Source organism: Hemisphaericaspora subhashii (genome assembly GCF_019202705.1).
Source record: "Hemisphaericaspora subhashii strain CBS 10753 chromosome Unknown scaffold136, whole genome shotgun sequence".
NCBI classification, from domain to species: Eukaryota; Fungi; Ascomycota; class Pichiomycetes; order Serinales; family Debaryomycetaceae; genus Hemisphaericaspora; species Hemisphaericaspora subhashii.
The window spans coordinates 1-23,278 of record NW_026057432.1 but is presented as its reverse complement, the minus strand read 5'-3'; the positions used below and the strand labels follow the sequence as shown (position 1 = coordinate 23,278).

The 23,278-nt window shown below is 35.2% G+C and overlaps 5 protein-coding genes across 5 annotated transcripts; 3 read left to right on the top strand and 2 right to left on the bottom strand. All coding sequences in view use genetic code 12, as the record gives it.

Annotated features, from left to right (window-relative positions):
* Positions 1-1,718: 1,718 nt before the first annotated feature.
* Positions 1,719-3,446, bottom strand: HGT9 (Hgt9p; the record flags this gene model as incomplete). The annotated part of the gene is made up of 1 exon (XM_049409449.1): positions 1,719-3,446. One exon carries the CDS (start codon positions 3,444-3,446, stop codon positions 1,719-1,721), a length of 1,728 nt encoding a protein of 575 aa, XP_049261331.1.
* A 6,636-nt stretch (positions 3,447-10,082) lies between these two features.
* On the top strand, positions 10,083-12,020 carry MSS11 (Mss11p; the record flags this gene model as incomplete). The annotated part of the gene is made up of 1 exon (XM_049409448.1): positions 10,083-12,020. The coding sequence occupies one exon, from the start codon at positions 10,083-10,085 to the stop codon at positions 12,018-12,020; it is 1,938 nt and encodes a 645-aa protein (XP_049261330.1).
* A 1,291-nt stretch (positions 12,021-13,311) lies between these two features.
* J8A68_005387 (uncharacterized protein) lies at positions 13,312-15,795 on the top strand (the record flags this gene model as incomplete). Its single annotated transcript, XM_049409447.1, has 1 exon — positions 13,312-15,795. One exon carries the CDS (start codon positions 13,312-13,314, stop codon positions 15,793-15,795), a length of 2,484 nt encoding a protein of 827 aa, XP_049261329.1.
* A 114-nt stretch (positions 15,796-15,909) lies between these two features.
* J8A68_005386 (chromatin-remodeling ATPase) lies at positions 15,910-20,178 on the bottom strand (the record flags this gene model as incomplete). Its single annotated transcript, XM_049409446.1, has 1 exon — positions 15,910-20,178. One exon carries the CDS (start codon positions 20,176-20,178, stop codon positions 15,910-15,912), a length of 4,269 nt encoding a protein of 1,422 aa, XP_049261328.1.
* Positions 20,179-21,584: 1,406 nt separating this feature from the next.
* Positions 21,585-23,199, top strand: J8A68_005385 (uncharacterized protein; the record flags this gene model as incomplete). The annotated part of the gene is made up of 3 exons (XM_049409445.1): positions 21,585-21,672; positions 21,770-22,136; positions 22,944-23,199. The coding sequence occupies 3 exons, from the start codon at positions 21,585-21,587 to the stop codon at positions 23,197-23,199; spliced, it is 711 nt and encodes a 236-aa protein (XP_049261327.1).
* Positions 23,200-23,278: the final 79 nt, after the last annotated feature.

Genomic DNA, 23,278 nt, shown 5'->3' with positions numbered 1-23,278 from the left:
CTGAAGCTCTTTTGTGTCGCAGATCTTCCATTGAACAGTTCAAGAAAGATCATATTTGATGACATGATACAGTGAATGTCGATTGATGCCTATCTCAGAACATCATTTTGCGGTATGAATGCTCTATCACAAAAGCTTACACTTTTTTTAACAAAAAAGTAGGAATTGTTGGTGTGTAATATTGATACCCGCGAGATTGACCAGCCTATGAAATTCTAGTCAGGCGGATCTCGTAAAAGTGTTAAAATAATCTTGCCTCAGCCATTGAATTTTTTTGTAGCGTGACACAAACAATCGACAATCTCTGACTTTTAGAATCTTGATAGGAAAATCTTTCCCAGGTTAAGTATTGCAGCCTAAGTTTTGGGTTATGATTTAGTTGTTATTTTAGAAGCAGGACCCTGAAGCATTTGTTTGTATCCTCCCCTTCCTGGTAAAGGACGCAGAATCGTTTTCTCGCCTATATGCCCCTTTATTGTTCTTATAGATGCCGTTGCATTGAGCGCTCCCAAGCTACATATTTGTATTCTTCTAGTCAGACAGAGCGATTGTTGTGAACAATAGAGAATTAGAGGTCTAGAGCCACAAAACGTAAAATAAGAAACGGCTGCATTTACGATTGTAAGAGAACAATATCCATAGATCATACGATATATTTCAAGGCTATGTTATGATTTTGCATTATATAGTTATTCCAGGAGTGACGTAACTTCGTAGCTTGATGAGAATGTCATTATTGAGGGCAATGAGACTCCTGCATCTCAAAGAGGAAACCTCAACCGACAGTGCGCAATGGCATCGCCAAGAAAACCTGCCTCAGATGAGTACTTCTAACTCTTTGGCTTATTTACGCTTAGGAATACTACTTGATACTCATTTTAAATACCGATTGCCGTTGTTACTAACAATGGCTACCCATTTGAATACAATTGGTCAATTGATTCTTTGGGAGCAGAGTTTCGATGGACAAATTCTTCTAAAAGAAAATCATTGGAGCAGGGTAGTCGAATTCGCAACAGAGATTCCGAATCGCATTTTAACATTTCAAAGTTTCTACTTGGCAGAATTGAAACTGTCTATTTTTTAGCTGGTTCAGTAACTATACTTCAAGAAATTATGATAGGCTTTGTGACAATTTTTCCGATCCATTAAATAATTTAATGAATTTCCTTTTAAATGTCTGACCGAGTGAGGAGGGGAGAACAGACAAAAATCATGGAAATATGACCATTATCTCAAAAGCAAGCGGTTGACGTATTATTGGATCAAAAAGAAACCAATAGGCTTCGGTCACGTCACATTTTTAGTCGTCATGTGATTGCTGTACAGCAATGCAAGCTTCTTTGCACGAACAAGGGCAATAACGAACGACTTTACTATTGTTACGTTACTTGAAAGGCCATAGCCTCTCTTTTGATAAAACTCACAGACATGTACAACACAATTGTAGTATTGCTTTCAGTCTTTCACATGTAAACCTAATAAAATAATCGAACATGCGGCTGACATGAAATTCCGCAAAGAAGTTGAGTTTTTTGTTGCTTTTTGTGGGGTAAAAACTAATTACATTCTCGAGCTTTCGATGAGATGAAATAATTGAAATTAAATTGTTGAAAATTTACTTTATTAATTATTGATAATTTACTAAACAGTTAAACATATCTATGTTATATATTAGAGGAGGAAATAGAAATGAATTTTAAAAGAAACCTGTCCTTTTAAGCACTTTCACTTTCAGCGACATCAGCAGCCTTGTTTTCAGTGTAAGCAACTTCATTCTTGTGGTCAGAATCTAAATCTTCAAGACCCATCAAGTCTAATAAACCAACTTCCTTAAGACAACGGTTGTGAATTTCGGCTTCTCTCTTGGAGGTACCAGAAGTGTCACCGAATAATTCATCAATTTCATCTAAGGTTCTTCCCTTGGTTTCTGGACAGAAGAAGTGAACGTAAGCAGCACCAAAGACACACATTAAACCTAAGAAGATATAAGCACCATACTTAGCCTTAGCAACGAAATCTGGAGTAGACATAGCAACGGCGAAGTTATTTAACCAGTTAGAAGAGGCACCAATAGAGACACCCTTAGCTCTTAAACCTAATGGGAAGACTTCGGCAACAATAACCCAAGCACATGGACCCCAAGAGTAACCGAAGAAAACGGCGAATAACCAAATGAAGACAACACAAGCCCAACCAGCACCAGAGTGACCAGTGAAGTCACCATCTAATCCACCCAACACACCGGCAACGATGAAATGACACATACCCATAAGAAGGGCACCAGAGATTAAGACTGGCTTTCTACCTAATTGATCGACCCATAAGACAGCTGGAATGGTGGCAATGAACATGGCAATACCAACAACACCGGAGGCTAATAAGGAAATAGTAGTACCAGATAAACCTAAGGTTTGGAAAATAAATGGAGCATAATACAAAATAAAGTTAACACCAGTCCATTGTTGGAAAGTCATAATTAAACAAGCAACAGCAACTCTCTTGAATGTAGGGTAATGGGTAATCATAGATTTATATTGTAAGAAACCAATCTTGAAATTGGATGAAGCAGAACCATCTTGTAAGTCTGGGTAAGCAGTAACTTCTAATTCCTTTTCGAATAACTTTTGAGCCTTCATTTCAAGGAATTCCATTTGAAGTAAATCATTGTTTTTATCTAAACCTCTTAAACTAGCTAAGACATCTAAACATTTATCTTCGTGACCTTCATTCATTAACCATCTTGGAGATTCAGGCATAAGGAAAATACAAGAACCTAAGATTAAAGCTGGAACCATTTGGATACAAATTGGAACTAACCAAGAAGCAGAACTTTGATTAACGCCGGTACCACCAATGAAGTTAGTACCATAAGTGATCCAATATGAAATCATAATACCGAAAGTAATGGCCAATTGTTGTAAAGCAACTAAAGAACCTCTAATTTCCGGTGGGGAAACTTCAGCATTATATAATGGTACAACCATAGAAAGAACACCCACACCAACACCGACAACGAATCTACCACCAAGAATAAAGTTATAATTAGCACCATGAGTACAAGCTTGAACAATAACACCGACAATGAACCAAACGACACCGAAGACAACAGACCATCTTCTACCGAGTCTATCAGCAATGTAACCGTTCATTAAGACACCGATCCAGGCACCCAATTCCAAAATGGAGGTCAATAAACCTTGTAAGGTTGGATTGTCTTGAATTTTACCGACACCAGCAGCTTCTGAGAAAGAATGCATACCGGAAATTTGACCGAACATACCTTGATTATAACCATAGACTAAACCACCAAGGGATGCAAAGACTGCAATAAAGAATGATTTTTTATTGGCAATTAAACCAGAAATACCAGCCTTACCGGCAATTGCTAAACGCTTTTGTGCAATAATTTCTTGCACGTCATTACCTTCGCTTCCTCCATGCATTTTGTATTATACTATTGTACTGAGGATATATAATATGTATTGAAGATTAAAATAGAGAAAATTGAATTATCTGAAGAATGAAGGAGATATTCAACCATATTTATAGTTTCGACAAACTTCATTCTATGCGTCATTCACCCCACAGAAAAAGAAAATTCCCTCAATTAAAACTTACATTTGTATCTCAAATGTATTTGCTTTTGGTCAAACAGGAATAACTTTTGTTTAAAAAATAAACTTGCATAAAAAAATATTTTAATCGATCTCTCTCAATATTTCAGGTAAGAAAATATAAAAATGTCTGGCAATCTCCATAGTAATGGAAAAGTGTCTGCATGTCCCCCCTCTAAGTGGATTAACCTTCCTTCAAGATTAGCTGTTTCTTCGGAATTTCTTTTTATGGATTGCCTTTGTTTCATCAATATTTTTTGGGGTTGGAAAATATTCTAGAAAAAATAATCAATTTATTTTCTGGGGGAAAAATTTAATTCATAAGGTTGTTTTGAAACAATAAAAGACCTGGGGCATACAATAGTTACAATGCACAATTTAAACACGCTTACACATTTCACAGCCGGCCCTTTTGACTCATGTTCAACAGAGGAAGGTGAAGTCTAAGTGTGGACATTCTTTATTTACGATCCTGTCGCGTCTGGGAAAATTGCCCTGAGTAAAAAACTAAGGCAGGAACCAAAAAGAAAAGACGCCGAGACAATTTGTGTCAATTTTTTCAAGGCTTGAAATTTTTTATAAGCTTTCCAAAGTTTGAGGGCGCACTAATTGACGCGCAGGAGATGCATGGGTCAGACCATCACTAATTACCGACATTCGCTATAGCAGGGTCCGATAGTTTTTGCATCCTTATTTCCTTTAAGCCAAATAGCTGTGTGGTTGACGAGCCATTTTAAATGTTTCACAAATTTGTCTTGTTTTGTGTCTTAGTAATTGCCATTCCTTTCTAATTGTCAAGATAATGAACCCCAGAAACTTCGTATATTAACCGTAGGCTTTTGTTTAACAAAGTAGAAACTCACACAAAGTCTATCTAACGATCTTTCCACTATTACTCTAATGTAGAAAGAGCTTATCGGGTTAAGTCTTGATAGATTTTTACTTGATCTAATTATATTTTGACATATGTAACAACCCCATCTGATGGTGCTTTTTCCGGAAAGGACGTGTCGGGACCATATTTTTTATGTGTAACTAAAGAGCTGCTGCACGATTCCTTACTTTCGGTATTATTTTTCCGAGATCAAAGGTTAAAAATTTTAAAGTTTATTGACTAGCGCTAACATCAATAGAACCCATTATATCGGCTCCTTTCGTTAACATAGTTGGTTGCATTCCATGATTCGGTTGTTTCCTTTGACAATCACTGTGAATTCAAAAATAAATAGAATGACCTTCAACCAGCGACAGAACCTACTGGTGGAACAATTACGCCAAAATGGTCTACAATAATCGGTTCAGCCGATTCCTTAGAAGAGGTTATAGCAAAATGATAACAAATTCGGAGGGGAAGGATAAGTAGAATTGGATTGCTTCCAGGGAGTGGTCGCTGTTCCAGCGTTCCCGGTCCCAAGGTGGTTCAAAGGTCAATGCTTCTTCCTTACAGAAATCTTCTTTTCGAAACTGACGGTTAGGATTTCAACCGATTCGCATATTCTCCTGGGTCTGGTATTGACTTCGAGCATTGAATTCTATGCATCAAACATTAAGTTAAGGTAGAAGAACACTTAACTAGCAATTGCAAATGGTTTACTAATGTTGTATACCGAATACTTTCAAGACCCGATTGCAATTCCAGCCGAAAGCAAGGAGTGGCGGGGCTCAAAGGTACAATTCTTATCTATCCTAAGCCTGCGTTGGCAAGTGCGGAAAGATTGTTTTTGTCTAATTAATAATTTTTCCGATTGTTTAAAAATTTTTTGGCTCCCACCCCAGATTTTTAATCTTTGTTCCCTGGGCTGACAAACTTGTTTCTGAAAGATACGTTAATAAAGTAACATTATCAATACAGTATCCCGCCACCCCCCGAAACATCCTTGAAGTCACTCCCCTCTGACAGACATTTTTTCTGGGTATTGTCTTCTTCATGAAAGACAAATACGCGTCTTATCAATCAATCTACCCGCAGGGGCTTACAACAAGCTCTGATAAAGATTTCGTATCCATTCAATTCCATTAATTAACTTATAAAAAGCATGGCAAATTTACTTTGCTCCTTTGGTTTGGTTGCATATACGGTGATAAGCTTCCTCTACACTTTATGTCAGAAATGTGAAAATCTTTCCGGAGAATTTACTTTTGCCGCAACGGGGGGGGGGATTTTTTAAGGTTCTTCCTGATTTCACGTTTTGGTGGTGATTTGTTTACTGATTGTTCCACACAAATTCGTTTCGAGCTACCTTGGATTCTTTGACACATAACTGGTTTGCAATTTACCTCGAAAATCCAGAATCTAGATTTCCCATTGTACGGTATCTTTATTTCGTAAAGCGAGTGGATAGGTTTTGTGCTTGAATGAGAGAGTTACACAGAATAGCAACGAAATTTTTTTTGTAATTTATGCCCCCCACAAATAGACAAAAGAAATTGAGGCTAATTATTGTTTCTCCAGGAAAAACACAAAAAATTGAATAATGCGAAAATATTTTCACGGATATTAATTCAAACGTGGCGGATTATTTTTTTTGCCGCAAAAATTATTTTATTGCGAAAGAATTTTGTGTCTGAAAAATATTTATTTACTTTTTTTTTTTATTTACTAGTGGGTACTAATAAATTTATTTTAAAATTCTATTTTAGTTTGCTCTTTTCCTTGTTTAGTAACAATCTAACGTCACTTAGGAAGCTCAATCCCATTAGGTGGGGCTGGGAAAATACAATTGACCCCTCGGAATCAAACAAACGCATTTCATTGTATAATTCTAAAAACGGAAAATTTTTAAAAGAACAATCCAAAAGTTATTCCTTTGAAGTATGGGGCTGTATTCCTAGAGGAACCACCTTCCCAATTTGGCTGTGGTACGATATGACCGACAATTTATGATGATTTCCTGTTATAGGCGTTTTGCAGGGGGACTTTCGTGTATTTAAATTAGTTCGCGGGATTCGTTCAATGTAGATCTAACAAAAATTGCACGCGATATTGTTACCAAAGAATAGAGGAAGCCGTCTAACCGGAAGACTAGCATTATTGTAGAGCCAATTTTATGACTTTTTGTGAAAAATTTACATTCAAGGTATGGGGTCAAAGGTACAAAACGACTAAGAATTCGGATTTATTTTCCACCCGAAATGCAAAGCCACCGTCTGAAATTACACTCGAGAACTGTAGCTTCCGAAGTGAAAAATAATAATCCCGGTGGTGAATTTACAATTTTTTACAATCAATGTACTTAAATCTGGGTGTAAGCGGAATCCCGAGGTGGCATTATATTCAGGAAAAATTCGTATGTTGTTCCATTGTGAATGGAGCTTCGTCTAACGGAGGAGGTGTTTCCGTATGACGATACTTAGGAAGAGGGGTCAAACGGTTAATTGTGCAACCGAAAGAAGCTGCAGCCATGCCTTGAGTTTGTTAGACTTAAGCTTCCGAACACGCAACACGAAGATCTTTAATAAATAAAGTGATCTGTGTTTTCAATTATTTAAAATGAAACTTGACGAGGAATCCAGAGAAATAATATGTGTCTTTGATTTCCCTAAGAAGAGTAATTATTTCTTTAATATTACCATTTTTTATTCAACTGTTTAGCACAAGAAGCAAGAACCCATAGGAAGTAAAGTACGTCAGATGCACGTCACGACTGCTTTCTATATGGAAGATATATATGAACAATACTCCAGAAGGGAAGACCTGGCTGGTACAAAACCCGGTATCTCCTATAGGCGTTATGCTCCTACAAATACAAAACGTATTGGGTGATCTCACTCGTACCATTTCCTGATGGGCCGAATAGAGTATTCCCCAAGTAAGTTCATTCAACAAGCAACCTCCATTAAGTCTTCCTATTCTCATTTTAAGCCTTACTAGAGCTTTAGGATATAATAAATTTCAATTCCCACAAGTTTATGTTTTGCAACTAACAACTCAAACTTTGGGAAACTCCGAAGTTGATAGCATTACTTAATTAATGGATCGTCGACTAACATATTTTTTTCATCACGTGTATTTTGTTGCTTATTCGATATGTCGAGAATTTGTCTCCAATTCATCATGGGAATTGATTGAGTGCTTTGACAAATAATGGAGCATTAGTCATTCTTCACGAATATTACACCCTATAGAGGTATTGAAAGCTTGTGTTGGCAAGAGAAGAAAGAAACTGCCTCACAACCACTTTGACGAAGTTCCATCTGAACACAGAATGGATACACCACCGCGAATCAGTCTTTCCGAAAAAATTACCGACATTGGTGGTGCGACTGACAGGTAGTAGTATAAAAAGGGGTGAGATTTCGTCGAAATGAAAAATTTGAAAAAAATTTCAAGATTAACAATCAACTGAAACAACGAATCACGACAAGTGTGAATCAATCAATTTCCACATTTCCTGAGAGTGCCCTTCATCAGGTTATCAGCAAGTGTAAACTGGCTCATAACCTGTTGTAAGGATAAGCTCAGACGAGGTGGAGGTCCCAAGAAAACTTGTCACAGTATCTGGTCAGGATTCTATTAACATGAATTACTTTTAGGTTGGTCAGATTTATGACTTAGATTGATATCCTTCTATTCCCCTCTTTAGATAAAGTCTAGGACACACCGCTGGGTTCGAATTTAGAATGCGTACACGGCAGCAAATTATGATTTTAAGAGTCATCCGATCAAGTAATGGATTTTATATTTTCAGATTCCGAAATCTCTCTAAACACGACTACCCAACACCACCTGAACGGAACATAATTTAGATCAGTAAATAGCGAAGTTTATGAAACTTGGGTTGCCATTCCAATTTAGCAGGACTAGGGGTTTGATACCCTTGAAGACTTAAGGAAACTTTTCCCAGAGGTTCAGACTCATCCAGTTGGTTGTTGATAAATATTGATGCAATCTAACTACATTTGTCTCTCACGATTGAAGGGCGCAATATTCATGATTATATGGGTAACTGACTTCACTGATTCCTTCAGAGTATCATCAATCAACGTTAACAGCATTGCACCTTTCAGTGAGTTGGGTTGTCCAATACTCCAGACAAATCCACTAAGGGGTGAACTCACAGGTATTTCTCTTATTTAGATTGGATATCTGCTGACAAAGATGTAAGAGCACTTGATGCAACCAGTATATAATATATATCTTGGCACCACTCCTGGATACAAGCAAAACCAACGTGTGGGTCAGCCCGGGTAGAAGCCAAGCATTTTAACCTTTCAGGTTTTCATTTGGATCGCAATTCTAGACAAACTGACTATTGTTTTGAGATATTCGCCAACTTTTTCCAGAATCTGATGGCCTGGTGTAACTTACATTGGATATAATCGGAATCAAGAGTTGTTCTCCGGACGATCCCAATAGTATAAATCGCCATACAAACTTCTAGAAAAGTATCTTTTTTTGCAGCAAGTTTTTATAAAAGTGTGCTGCTACAAGAAAAAAACAAGTGTGCTGGGAGATTATCATTTACCAGAGGACCGTTAACGGTCTCTTTAGTTACACAAAAGAGTTTAATTAACCTACATAGCTATAGCAGAGTCTGTCTCTCTAGTGAAGCCATCTGGTATAATTTAATACATACGCATTTCTTTAAGGATATTTGAAAGGAGTCAAAAAATGAGAGATTGAGAGATCACAGTCAGCGAGCATATCGGCTAATAATTTGTTTTGCCGGTGGGAGGTGGCTGGTGGGGGGTGGTGGGGGGGCTGGCCAATATGTTGATCCATTGTAATCAAATGAGAAGTATAATTTACTTTTGGTAAGTCTATCTAAGTAACGAGTAATGAGTAAATAGATGAAGATTAGAGATATTAGTTAGTTCAGTACTCCCTAACAAAAGAAACAAACGTTTGATAGAATATTTAATTTAATTAATCAGTTTTTTCTTGAATAAACCATCACCACTTTTTAATTTAAATATAAATAAACTTTAACTTTAAATATCTTTCAAATAAAAGAATGGAATGTTACAATTACCTAATTGATAATGGGGGTGTATTAGTATTAGGGGATGTTTTAATAGAATATTTATAAGTTTATTTATAATCAACTTCTATAGTAGTTTCTCCATATATTAATTAAATGGAAAATTTAAAAAATTTAATTTAAAAAAATAAAAAATATAAATAATCCGTTCCATCAGTCAGTCAGTCAAAAGTCAATCAATCTGTCAATCTTTCTCTCTTTTGCTCTTTTAAATTAACTTTCAATTATATTTATAATTATTTATAACGGATAAATATATTTCTATTCTTTTCATCAATTACAGTTAATACTAAATCATATTTATTGTCTATCTATCTGTCTTGTTACACCTTCCATTCCATTCCTTCCACCAAAGAAAAAACTCACCACCAGAAAACAAAAATTAAAAAATAATTTTAATAAATTTTAAATTCAATTCAATTCAAATACACTACCCAATCAGATTAACAAGTTTCAGTTTTCACTATAAACAAACGAATGCAATATGTTCTCTACTATAGATATCAATAGTAGTAGTAACAATAACAGTAACACTAACAATAACAAGAACAGCAGTGCTAATAATACAACTATAGATGATAATGAATTCAATAGTTTATTAGATAATCTAACATCAACTTCTCAAGTAACTAATTCTTCAAATACTCCAAAACAACCACAACAGCTACAACAACCACAGCAACAATCTCAATACGTTCCACAGAATAATCAGATCCCCACGCCTGCAAGCAATAGCAATGTACTTCCCATGACAAGTCCAAATATACCGCCTAATACGGTTTCTGATTTATTAGCTAAAGATCCATATCAATTATTCTTAGCTCATTTATATAACTATCTAAAAGCAAATGGATTAAATGATTCAGCCCAAACATTATTAGCCGAATCAACTGCTGTTCCCAATAATATAATCAATTTATCACAACAATTAGGAGATTCCTCAATTTTACCTAATTCAGCAATGGGAATTAATAGTAGTGGTAATGAAGAAGAAGATACGTTTTTATATGAATGGTGGTGTTTATTATGGAGTCTACAATCCTCGGTGAATCCAAATTTGAATCAGGTGTTGAATACTAATCAACAACAACAACAACAGCAACAGCAACAACAACAGATGATGATGCAACGAATGTCAATGGTGTCAATGGCTCAACAACAACAGATGGCTTTACAACAGCACGCTGCTTTGCAGCAGCAACAACAGCAGCAACAGCAACAGCAGGCATTACAACAACAAGCTCTTCAACAACGATTAATGATGCAACAACAGCAGCAACAACAACAAGCAGCGGCTGCTGCTGCTGCCGCCGCGGCGTCCAATTCCGCCACCCCAATAATCGGCCGCAATCAATCAATTGGCAGTAATAACAATCTAATAGTCCCCAAAACAGGAATCCCCGCACCTCCGAATAATAATAATAAAATGGGACCTCCAAGTGGGAAATCATCCCCTACTATAAATAGTAATACCAACACTGGTAGTGGTGGTAGTGGTAGTGGTGGCGGAGGTGGTGCACATCAATATGAACCACAATTGAGATTACAACAATTGAAGATGCAATTCCAACAACAGGCAATGCTACAACAACAACAGCAACAAGCACAACAAGTGCAAGCCCAGGCTCAAGCTCAGGCACAGGCTCAAGCACAACAGAGACAACAATTTCAACAACAGGCATTACAGTCGCCAGCAATGGGTGGGGCTGGTCAACCTAGGAGTTCGAATGCACAATCTCCCGGTGCAGATGGGATTAATAAATTTAATCAAGGTATAAATGATTATCAAATGAATTTATTACAAATGGAAAATCAAAATAATTTACAAAAGAAACAATATCTTCTAAAACAAAAACAACAGCAAGCCCAACAACAACAGCAACAGGCTCAACAACAGAGACAACAAATACCGACCCAACAACAACAACAACAATTCATGAATAATAATAATAACGGGATTAGGAGGACAAGTATGGACCCATCCAATCCGTTGATTATCCATCTGCAACCACCCGTCCAACAACAGCAGCAACAGCAACAGCCGATAATGTATCAATCCATCCAACCAAGAGGGGTTCCCCCACCACAGCCACAACAACAACAGTCACAGCAAACGGCGGATATGCTAGATGACGCAATGTTGTCTGGAATGTTAGATTTCACCAATGATACGAATAAGAAAGATGACTCCGGTGGGAATGGTGCGTTTAATTTACAACAGGAGAGATTGAAGTTTATCCAACAACAACAACAACAACAGCAGGCCCAACAACAACAACAGCAGCAGCAGAATGGAGGAGAGATGATGATGAAGGGTGATGAGAGTGGAGGAGGTGGTGGTGGTGGAGTGAATGGGAGTAATGATTATATTATTGGGACTGATTGGTTGAGTTCGATGGGAAGTGGGCCCGGGTTTGCATAGAAAAGAAGGAGGAGGAAGTGTAATATATACGTATAGAGGAAAGTTGATGTAATAGGTTAAGTGAGGATGTTTAACATGTAAAGTATCAGTATTGTGAATGTTTAATGTATTTATTTTTGTATATTTAATTGAAATGTCATTTTGGTATTTTTTCCTAAGACTCTTCTTGTACAAATTGCAAAATTAGTTGACCATTGTAAGAATAGAGTGTCTTTACTAGAATTCGAGAGAACAAGAATGTTGTTTGAATGATTGAAGCACGAGACCGTTCTTATGATAGAACGACCGAGTGTATGTGTATTTGGAATTCCGAGGTGTATCAAGTTCGAATGCAGTATGTAATCCATAGAAGACTGATAGTTGCTCTCCAACCAATTCCCAAAACCTCTAAACGAGGAAATTAGGTACGGGGAAGGTGGCGAGTGGATCAAGGCATTTTCAGAAATCATTGCAATGTATCAAGTTCCACGGAAGTGCCTCGTTTGGTTGGAGCTCCGCCATACCACATTCTCACTAGCGACCGGCTAAAGTCTATAATCTCCACGATTACTCCAATTAGGAAGCAACACATAACCACTCATTACGATTATGTAATAAGGAAGTTAATCAGAAGAGAATAAAATTATCCGCTAGTAGCATTTGATATTTCGTTAAAGAAAGATCCTTCGTCTAGAGAGTTTCCAATTTAAATTAATTGCTTGGAATAAAGAACGGAAAAGTCGATGGATATACCGATGTCATATCTTTATTCTGTTCGTATCTCAGCAGATATCAGATCATAAAATGTGCGCGTCGTACCATTTTTCATCTTCATATTTTCAGATGATCTTCTTCAATTGTGGAGTTCATTGTTAATTGTTTCTGCATCTTGGTTCCTCTGAAAATTGGAGATTTGCTCGTATTCTTCTTTAGTTTATATTGCATAATACATTATTCTCGGGTAATTAACTACAGATTAAAGACCGAGGTTGTTGCGCATTTGGTTTGAATGGAGGAACAGTTATATTCCTGTATATAACCCGAAGGAAAAAAAAGTTTAATTTCTTTATTTTCCCCAAAGAAAAACAATTGGTTACTGCTACTCTCTTTCTCTCTCTTTGTTTATTATAGAAGTTTACCCATATAAGGTAATAAACAACAATAGCGAGGCGAAGGCTATATATATACTGTGAAGGGTACATTATATATATATCATTAAACGCTTTCCTCAAAACAAATCGGACACATTCCTTTAGATCTCAAAAAGTGGCAACACACCCTATAAATTAATTTTCATGATATACCATCCAACATGAACTTTGATAGAATAAACCCTCTATCACACTACTTTTCAAACACAACCGCTACTGCACCCACCACAGCATCATCAGCCAATGAAATGAGTGATTGGGGTATTGAAGAACCGCTCTTTCTGCCAACAAGAATCAGATCATCAACAACCACGGGTAGATCTTCCACCAATAGTAGTGTCATTGGTTCATCGACACGACATCATCCTCACGAGGAGGATGAATATGGGTTGCATTACGCGCCTCCTAATCCTCAATTTCTTATGAATTTGGGTGGTCATCTGCATAAACGACTGTCACTGATTGCACGGCAATTATTAGAAGTACAAGAGGAAGTAGACAAGGGCCATATGTACGAGTTTAAAGACTTTTATGAGGAATATTGTGGACAAGATATTATACCCAATACAGCCAATTTTAGTAAATTTATCAAGAAATATTTATCATTAGAGAAGAGAGTTGGAGATTTTTGGGAAAAGTTTAGATATAATTTAATTGTCAGTAATTTATTAGAAGATTCCATGATTTTATCTAAGCAAGATCAAAGTTTAGCTAATTTGAAACAAACATTGGAACAACAGAAACAGATAGAAAGAAGAGCAGGCTCTTCTTCATTTATTCAATTTTTAAACTTTGATGGAACAGAATTGAAAATTACTCAAAAACAATATCAATTGATATATAATCTGAGATATAATAATATTAATTTGGTGGTATATGTAATCAATTTGATTATTTATTTATTAAAGCAATTACATCATCGTCGACATTCACCTCCGGAAGTGAAACAACGACAGTTGAAGTTATTTAAAGTCATATTAATAATTTCCATGAAATTAATCAAATATAGAAAATTTAGAATTATAATCGATACAAATAAATTGCTTAATTCTTTGAATGAATTCTTAATGAATAATTACGTGATTAATAAAAAGTTAATCTCCAACTTGATCAATTTGAAAGAACTTGAAATATATAACTTCCTTCCCCAGAATAATCATCTCGGTGACGCCAACCAAAGTTATAAAGATAAATTGAATAATCATTTACTTAATTCATTATCATTCTTGAATTTGAACATACATACTGGAATTATTAAATTATTACCATATTTGAATGGAGGTTTACTTGAACAATATTGTCAATTAAATAATGTCAATTTTGAATCCATATCGCAGGAATATACCGGAAATGATCCAATCCAAAGAATAGTCTTTCATATTAATAAATTCAACCAATCAAGGAAATTATTCATTTGTCAATTATTAACCTTGAATGAAACCCAAATACCCACATTCTTTAATTATAAACTAATGCAACAATTTGGAGTGGATATACTGGTCCATGAAGAACCATATCTTCCAATGACTCACAAATTTGCTTTGTTGAAGGATATCCTTCATGATCATAACGAAACCGTGACGAATATAAATAGGCTCTTTAATAAATTTGATACCACTTGCAATCAACAACATCACCAGCAAAATAGAGAAAATGAAGACATTTTAAAACAGTCACAACAACCTGGATCTCAAGATAATGATGAAATGTCATTACGCAATCTAGACCACTTAATCACAAAATTATCAACTTTAACAACTAATCTTAAATATTTCAAAAATTATTATCATAATGAATCAATAGATGATGAATCGGAGAAATTAACAATCTATCAAAATTTTAATCAAGATTTATCTTCAATTAATCAGATATATCAATTAGTATCTCACGACATATCCCGACAACAACAATATCACCATCACCCTCCAACATCATCACACTCTTCATACACAGGCAGTGTCGGCCCAGCTTCCACCTCCCAGCATAATGGTACTTCCAACGGCTTCAATCTAAAACAATTCAAATCAGGTCGCGCTGGTAGTATCACCAGCAGATCAGACACTCCCAAAACACCAACCGAAACATATCACAACACATTCAAATCCCCTACTACAACCGAAAGACCCAAACGCTCCTCGGGCGGATTTCAACTCGTAACAGTCCTCGAACAACCACCAATACCCGAACTACCACGACAACCCCAGTCCCCAGAAGGCGTGGAATCAATGAATCAGTTCACTTTGGACCAATTAACTGCCCGAAAACGCCTGCTAAATGTGAATCGATTTTCGTTAAATTCGATGAAGTCGAACATAAGTGGATTAACGGAGTTGATTAATTCTCATACTACATTGCCGACAAATGAAGCGGATGGGAATGATAGTGACAGCGAAGAAAGGGTTGTTTTGAGTAAGTCACAATTACGTTCTCGATTAGAAGAGAGTTTTAATCGGATATATAATTTAGAAAATGAGAATGAAGTGTTGAAGAAATCCATGAGTCGAAGTCAAGAACAGAGTGGTTTTGAGTTACAGAGAGAGGAGTTTGGTGGAGGTAGGAGAAATAATGGACAGTTTTTGAATGAATTAGAAGGAAAATTGTCACATAAATTGTCGAATATTACCGAAAGGTCAATTCAAGGATAAGACTGATATATCTCTTGAAACCAATTTCGGACTTACTTTTTAATATTAATTTTAATTATTTATTTATTTATTTATTCTTTAAACTAATATACACTAATACAAACCATTTTTAAATTACATAGGGGCAGGAGTTACATTCCCACTAAATTCTCCTTCTCCTTCATGATACAATTCTTGTAATTTCTTACTACTCAACGCCTCATCAGCACTCACCAAACTTCTCTTCTTATTCAGCTTCACTTTCTCCTTCTGTTCTGGTTCAGGAGTCGAATTCACCGAAGTAGACTCATCTCCAGGTGTAGTACTCCCCCCACCATCACCCAATAACAAAAACGCCACATCCTTTTTCTTATTCGCATTTTCTTCCTTCTTACTCAAAACAGCAGGAGTGGCTTTTCCTTCCATAACCACCTGTTGAACCTGTTCTTTTTGCTTAGCTCTATCTCTCATTCTTTCTTCAATAGTACCACGAGTTAATAATCTATATACCGTGACTTGTTTCGTTTGTCCCAATCTATGAGCCCTATCCATAGCTTGTGAATCAATGGTAGGGTTCCAATCGGAATCATAGAAGATAACAGTATCGGCGGCCGTTAAATTAATACCTAATCCACCAGCACGGGTACTTAATAAAAATATAAAGATTTCTGGTTTATTTTGCCAATCATGAACTAAATCACGTCTATCATCAAGTTTTGAGGATCCGTCAAGACGAATATATTTATATTGTCGATATATGAGATATTCTTCCATCAAATCCATCATTCTTGTCATTTGGAAATATATTAATACTCGATGATCATTGGCTTTGAGGTCAACCAAGAGTTCATCAAGTTTGGATAATTTACCTGATTCGGTAATGAATCTTGTCAAACTTGGCATTCTGATGTTTGAATAATCGATAAGATTGTTGATTGGTTGTGGTAACATTTGCGATTTTGGATATTGGACAAGTGGGAGTTGTTTTTTCATTAATTCATATTCAGTGTCTAATGATAATGGTAATAATGCTGATCGAATCTCAGTGTCGAATAAAGTATCTTGTAGAACATGAGTGAAATTTCTTGATGAACAATTGATGGTGATTGGGGGTGCACTGGCGATTGGTTCTGCTGATGGGTGCATACTATTGATTCTCATTTCTTGGTAGACTATATCCTTAATGGAATATAATTCAGATAAGATGGTTGAATTTGCAATATCACAATATTTGTTATTATACTCTGCAATTAATAATTGTTTATTGGTTGGGATAAATTCACCTTCATCATATAAATATCTAAATCTTCCCATTTTGGTATAATTTATATCAGTATATGATTTCAAATCAATTGCATTGGAGATGAGATTCTTATTAGCAATAGTCTTTAATTCACTTGGGGATGTACCTACAAATTTCAACCATCCGAATCCATCTTGAGTTTCTTGTATAACATTCTCCGGATTATATATCGAGAATTTTTCAAACACTGATGATTTATCAATGGAATCATTTTCAAAACAAGGAGTTAACAATTCATCATATATCAATCTAGGTAATTGCATTTGAATCAAATTTTCCGAACTATAATATAATTCCAATTCATTTTCTCTCAAGAATGAACTTGTTTCCGCAAATTTAGTAATTGCAAATGGTGATTTCACATCTGCTCTTTCGAATAAATCAGGATGATTACAAACTTTTCTAAATTGCATAACCAAATTAATCAACGAAGTTGCTTCCTCTCCACTGGTATTCCCAAAATTCCCAACTGAATTATCTAATAAATCCATGATACTAATTTGAGATCTTAACATTTGATAATATTTCTTTTGTCTATTGGTTAAATCACAGAAAATATCAATTTCTAATTTATCACCTAATTCCGATTGAACATTCTTTTTAATTCTTCTCAACATAAATGGTTTTAAAATCATATGCAATCTTCTTAATTGTTGTTCATCCAAATTTGTATTTGATTGTGCATGGCTTTCGATATCTTTACTAAACCAATCACTAAATTCATCATGGGAATCAAATAAACTTGGCATAATGAAATGCAACAATGCCCATAATTCTTGCATGGAATTTTGAATTGGAGTACCGGTTAATAATAATCTGTTACGACATTGGAATGATAATAATGATTTCCATCTTGATGATTGTGATGATTTGATCGCTTGTGCTTCATCAAGAATCATATATTGCCATTTCATCTTTTGGAAATATGCGGCATCAGCAACCACTAATTGATATGATGTAACTAATATATGAAATGGAGAATCTTTTCCATATCGGAAACTTTTCCTGTCCCAAAATTTACGTAAAATTTTCCGATCTTTGGCATTACCCCAATATGGTAAGACTTTAAATTCAGGTACAAATCTAGTGATTTCTTGTTGCCAATTATGTAAAGTTGATGCTGGAGTTACGACTAAAAATGGACCCCAAATATTATGAGTTTCTGCTAAATATGCCAATACGGAAATTGATTGAACCGTTTTACCTAATCCCATTTCATCAGCTAAAATACCATTAATACCTTGTTCATATAAATTAGCTAACCAATTTAATCCTTTAACTTGATATTCTTTCAAAGTACATTTCAACATTTGTGGTTGAGCAATTGATAAATCTCCTAATAATGTTGGATTTTGGAAATTCATTTCTTCACCATTTGTATCTGGGTTCTTGAATGGATCATTTTCATCTTCTTCTTGTTCATGAGCAGTGTCAAATTGCTTAGCTCTTGATTGAGCCGCTTCCAAAGCATTTTGAGCATTTTGTGCTGCGGCACGATGTAATGCTTCTTCATCTTCATTATCAAAATCAAGAGTATTAATATCATGAGTTTCTCCATTAAGATTCACATCTGCATATTTATCCAAATGAGTCTTGTCATGTTTTGTTGTCAATAATCTTGGATCAGAATCGCCAGCTTCAATTTCTTCAGTTTTGATTTTTTTAGATATGAAATGAGAATATAATTCAGTTTGAGTAATTAAGAAATTTAATTTTCTTGATTGTCTTTTAGCTTCACGCTCTTCTTCTTCTCGTTTTGCTTTATCTAATAATTCTTTTTCATATTTCTTACGTAAATCACGTTCTAATCTTTCATTACGTTTCCAGAAATTAAACATTTCTCTCATTGCTCTTCTTGCCTTTGTAACTAAATCTTTTTGATTCTTGGTGTTTTTAGCTTGCCACCTTTTTGCTTCTCTTGCTGCTAATATGGTTGTCTTTTTAAGATTAATTAATTTTGCTTGAGTTGATTGTTGCATTAATCTACTTACTTTAGGACCATCTTTTCTTGACATATCTTTCCAAATAGCAATAAACGTATTATCATATTGTCTAATATAAGCCTTATATTCTTTGGAATTAGTATTAAGTGGAACACCATTTTTATGAGTTGGCTCTTTAACTGTGAGTTTAAGTTTAATTTTGGTTGATTCTTCTTCAGGCTTAACTTTCTTGGGAGCAGGTTCAGGTTTTGGTTGTTCTACTTCTACTAATTTTCTCTTTGGTTTTGGACGAGAACTACGTCTAACAGCTTCTCCCAGAGATGATTTCTTTTGTTGTGTAGCTGATGCATTTGCAGGTTTTGGCTTGATTAATACGTTACCATTTGGAGAACCAGTTGTACCACTAGGAGCAGTCGTTGTAGCAGCAGCATTAGCACCAGTAGCAGAAGCAGCAAGGGAAGCAGCAGCGGCAGTAGCAGCAGCTCTTCTTCTCTTTTTCAGTTCTATCTTATGGACCTCTCTAGTTGAACCCCATTTGAATTCTTTTCCTCTTGTTGTATTATGATGTAAAGGTTTTGAATAATCAATATAATTCAATTCTTTATTCTTATTAGTGTCACTAATCTTATTATTTCTTGAACTAATATCTTCAGCAATAACTCTATCCATATAATTAGTAACAAATTGATTAGTATTCAATAATAAATTATTATATTTACATTCATCAAACTTTAATAATTTTAAATCATGACTTAATTGTTGATATTGATCTAATCGATGAATTACATTGATGTTATTTTCAAATTGAAATTTATAATCTGGATCTATAATATATTGTTGATTGTTATTTTCATTATTGTCATATGCTGTACTTGGTAAAATTTCACCAACTATAGCAGTAGTGTTATAGTCGTCGTTGTTGTCTTGGTTGTCATTTATTGAATGTCCATTTGATTGATTTGATGTGTGTTGCAAAGATAGTATTGATTTTGGTTGTGGTTGCTGTTGCTGTTGCTGTTGCGGTTGTTGTTGTGGTACTGGATTTATAATAGAGTTAATACCAATCAGCACTGGATGAGGATGTTGTTGTTGAGGTAGAGGTGGTGGTGGTGGTGGTGTTATGTTGCCATCATTAGATAGCATAGATGATACGTTCATAATGATTGATTGATTGATTAAGAGGTTAAGTTAATATTAAATGGGTGTTCATTTAAAAAAGAGAAAGTAATTTAAATTAAAAAAAGTGCAAGAAGAAAAGAAGAAGTTAAGTTTTTGTTATTGTGTGTGTTGTGGATTGTTCTAAAGGGAATTCATTTTCCTTTTGGTTACAAGTTTTTCATTTCAGCCTTAAATTCTTTCTTCTATTAAGCTTTTTCTTACTTTTAATGAAAAAAAAAAACTTATTTACGATTTGGTAGTGAATAATTGGTAGCACCATCAATCAAACGAAAAAAAAAAAATTCTTATTGTTTTTTTTACCAAACAGAGAGGAAATTAAAGCGAGAAAAAAAAAAATGAGAGAATTTAAAGAATTGGATCACGGCTCATCATACTACTACGTGTCGATTTTCAGTCAATAACAACTATGTATAAGTACATGTGTTACATGACCCCTTGCGGAAGGAGTAAAAAACAGATACCCTATTAAAAGAAAGAAAGCAATCTAATTTATTCTTTTTATGTGTACTTGTAGTAAGTGGTTGCTGATTATTTTGCTTTCCCCCTTTCTAAATTTTTATTCAAACCCCCAAAACCAGAAAAATTGAATAGAATTTTTACCACACCCAAATAATCAATTTCTATTAATAGTTCCTAGAATTTACTATCATATCCTTCAGAGTGATATACTGGAGTGTCTACTATCGTAGTACTAAGTATTAGAGCTCCAGAGTTGTTTGTCTTTGCACAAGTTCAGTACCAGGATTATGGTATTTTCTATTATTTATAAGCCCAGTCATTCTTGTTAATTAAGATCACCAATTAAATTTCATCAATTCACGTTCCATTTTCATTAAAAATTTTCTTTTCTTTCTTTTTGTTTCAATTTTTTTTTTATACTTTGTGTAAACTTCTCCTCTTCTCTCATTAAATGAAATCAGCAGGCAGCAAGAAGTCTCTTTGTTGGAAGTCGCATGAATGCACCACAGTAAGAAATAATAAGGAAAACATTTTCAGTTCAGAATATTTACTTAGAAGAAATGATCTCCAATTATAAATGTATGTTCTAATATCTTTACTAATCAGAGCATTAAACAAGACTCAATTTCCAACAACTTTGGGTCTGAAGTGTGAACAATAAATATAAACCAACTCACTAGATGATTTCATGTAGTGTAACAAAAGGTTGACTTATTCCCATTTATTATTACTGAGTTAGTCCTGAGCCGCTGTTGATAATGCGATCCAACCACCAGAAGATACCGTCGGGTGCCAATCAGAATGGATACTCGTTATGTTAAGTCAACTAATGAATTGTCTTTTTCTGAACCAGGTAGATGGAATCTTCGATAGTGGAAGAAGACGATGCAGTTGATGAAGATATTTTTGGAATCAATATAGTGTAAATGAGCAATCCAGACAGTGTTGAAATTAAGGATGAAGAAGATCTTAACATTGAGGATCAATTACAAATCTATAAGATGGATGTGGATAGTCAAGCGAGGCACCGTAATATTTGGAAATAAACAATTGATCGATAGAGTTTGATTCAGTACCGTAATCTTCGCTTACCCGGGACTTCAATTAATAGTCAAAATGGGGATAACTGATCAATTCGTTGCTCAACCAATCAGTTATCCCCATTTTGACTATTTGAATCTTATTAATCCATCGATAGCTCCCCCTTTACCGAAGCTCTTTCAAGAACTTGATGAAGGCTTCTTCCATAGTCGCTCGAAGCAATACCATTCTGATCAGTGTAAAAGTATTACTCCTAACGGCTGGTCTTCTTTGTATGGCTTAGATGAGGCTACCTGGGCAAAATTTTTTGCTATGTTACTGAAAGCTAAACATCGATATCCGGATGGGTTAGATACACTACACCGAATTAATTTAGGTCATGGTACTCATTATTCGGATAAAGTCTGCGAGTTTTGTGGACGTTCCCTTTTGGGCCGGTTCTATTTTCATCATATCTATACTAAATGTCCAATTACTAATGCTATTTGGGCACAGCTCCACCCACCGAATCTTCCAAGGAAACTTCGCTACTTTATTTGCAATGCAGCTTTATCACCTTACCAATCGTTTGTCCTTAATCGTTACCTTTATGTTGTCTCCCGTTTCTTATACTTTCGACGGCATGTTGGCCTGGAGGTGGACCTCTCCACTTCCTTTATTAAGATTTGGGTAACATTCACTCTAACTACAATTCCTTCCCTATACACCTACTAATTTATGTTGCTTATATGAGGTTTTTTGAATCATTGGCTGATGCATTTTTTTGTTCCTCTATTTGTATATCTGTTTATTATATTTCTGTATGTTATTATGTATAAGAACTAGAATAAATGGTATTCTCAGAAAAAAAAAAAAAAGTGAGATTTCCGCACTGAAGCCAATTTTATTGATGAATGATTTATTTGCTTATTCGAAATGTCAATGAAACCTAAGCAACCAATCAGAGCCAAATCTGCATTACGAGAGGTCAACAACGGATTGATTTATCAGCAGAATTCAATTTACCACCCCCATTTAATACAACTTTAACATTTTATGTCATTCCACATCTTGACAGACTTATCATTGGTAAGTCCAATTTGAGAAGATGGCATTATAAGATGATGGAGATCATTTGGATATCGGGCATGAAATTTTACGATTCATGAGTTAGAAATTAAACGAGCAGAGATATAAGAAAGAAGAAAATAGCTTGAGAAAGAGTTAGTTGTGAATTTTCCAAATTTATTTTCAACTACCCCAAGGCCACCATTAGAACGAGCATTTAAACATCAAAGCAGAAAGACAGATGAAATTCCAGATTTGTCAGCAGCTTATTATACAGCTCCACATGAAAAGAAAGTCATTATCGTCAGACTGGTGCGACCCCAGACGCCTCAAGAAAGATTGGATTTATTTCTCATATGGGAAATTTCACAAAACCTCTACATTGAAGGCAAGCAAGCTGTACAAAGAGAAAGCAATTCTAGGTTGGGATTGCCAATCAAATTCTGTTTATAGAGCTTGATTGCAATTTAACGTAGCTGTTTTGTGATCATCCGTTTTTAGGTCTAAGAAAAGAAGAGATGGGATATTATGC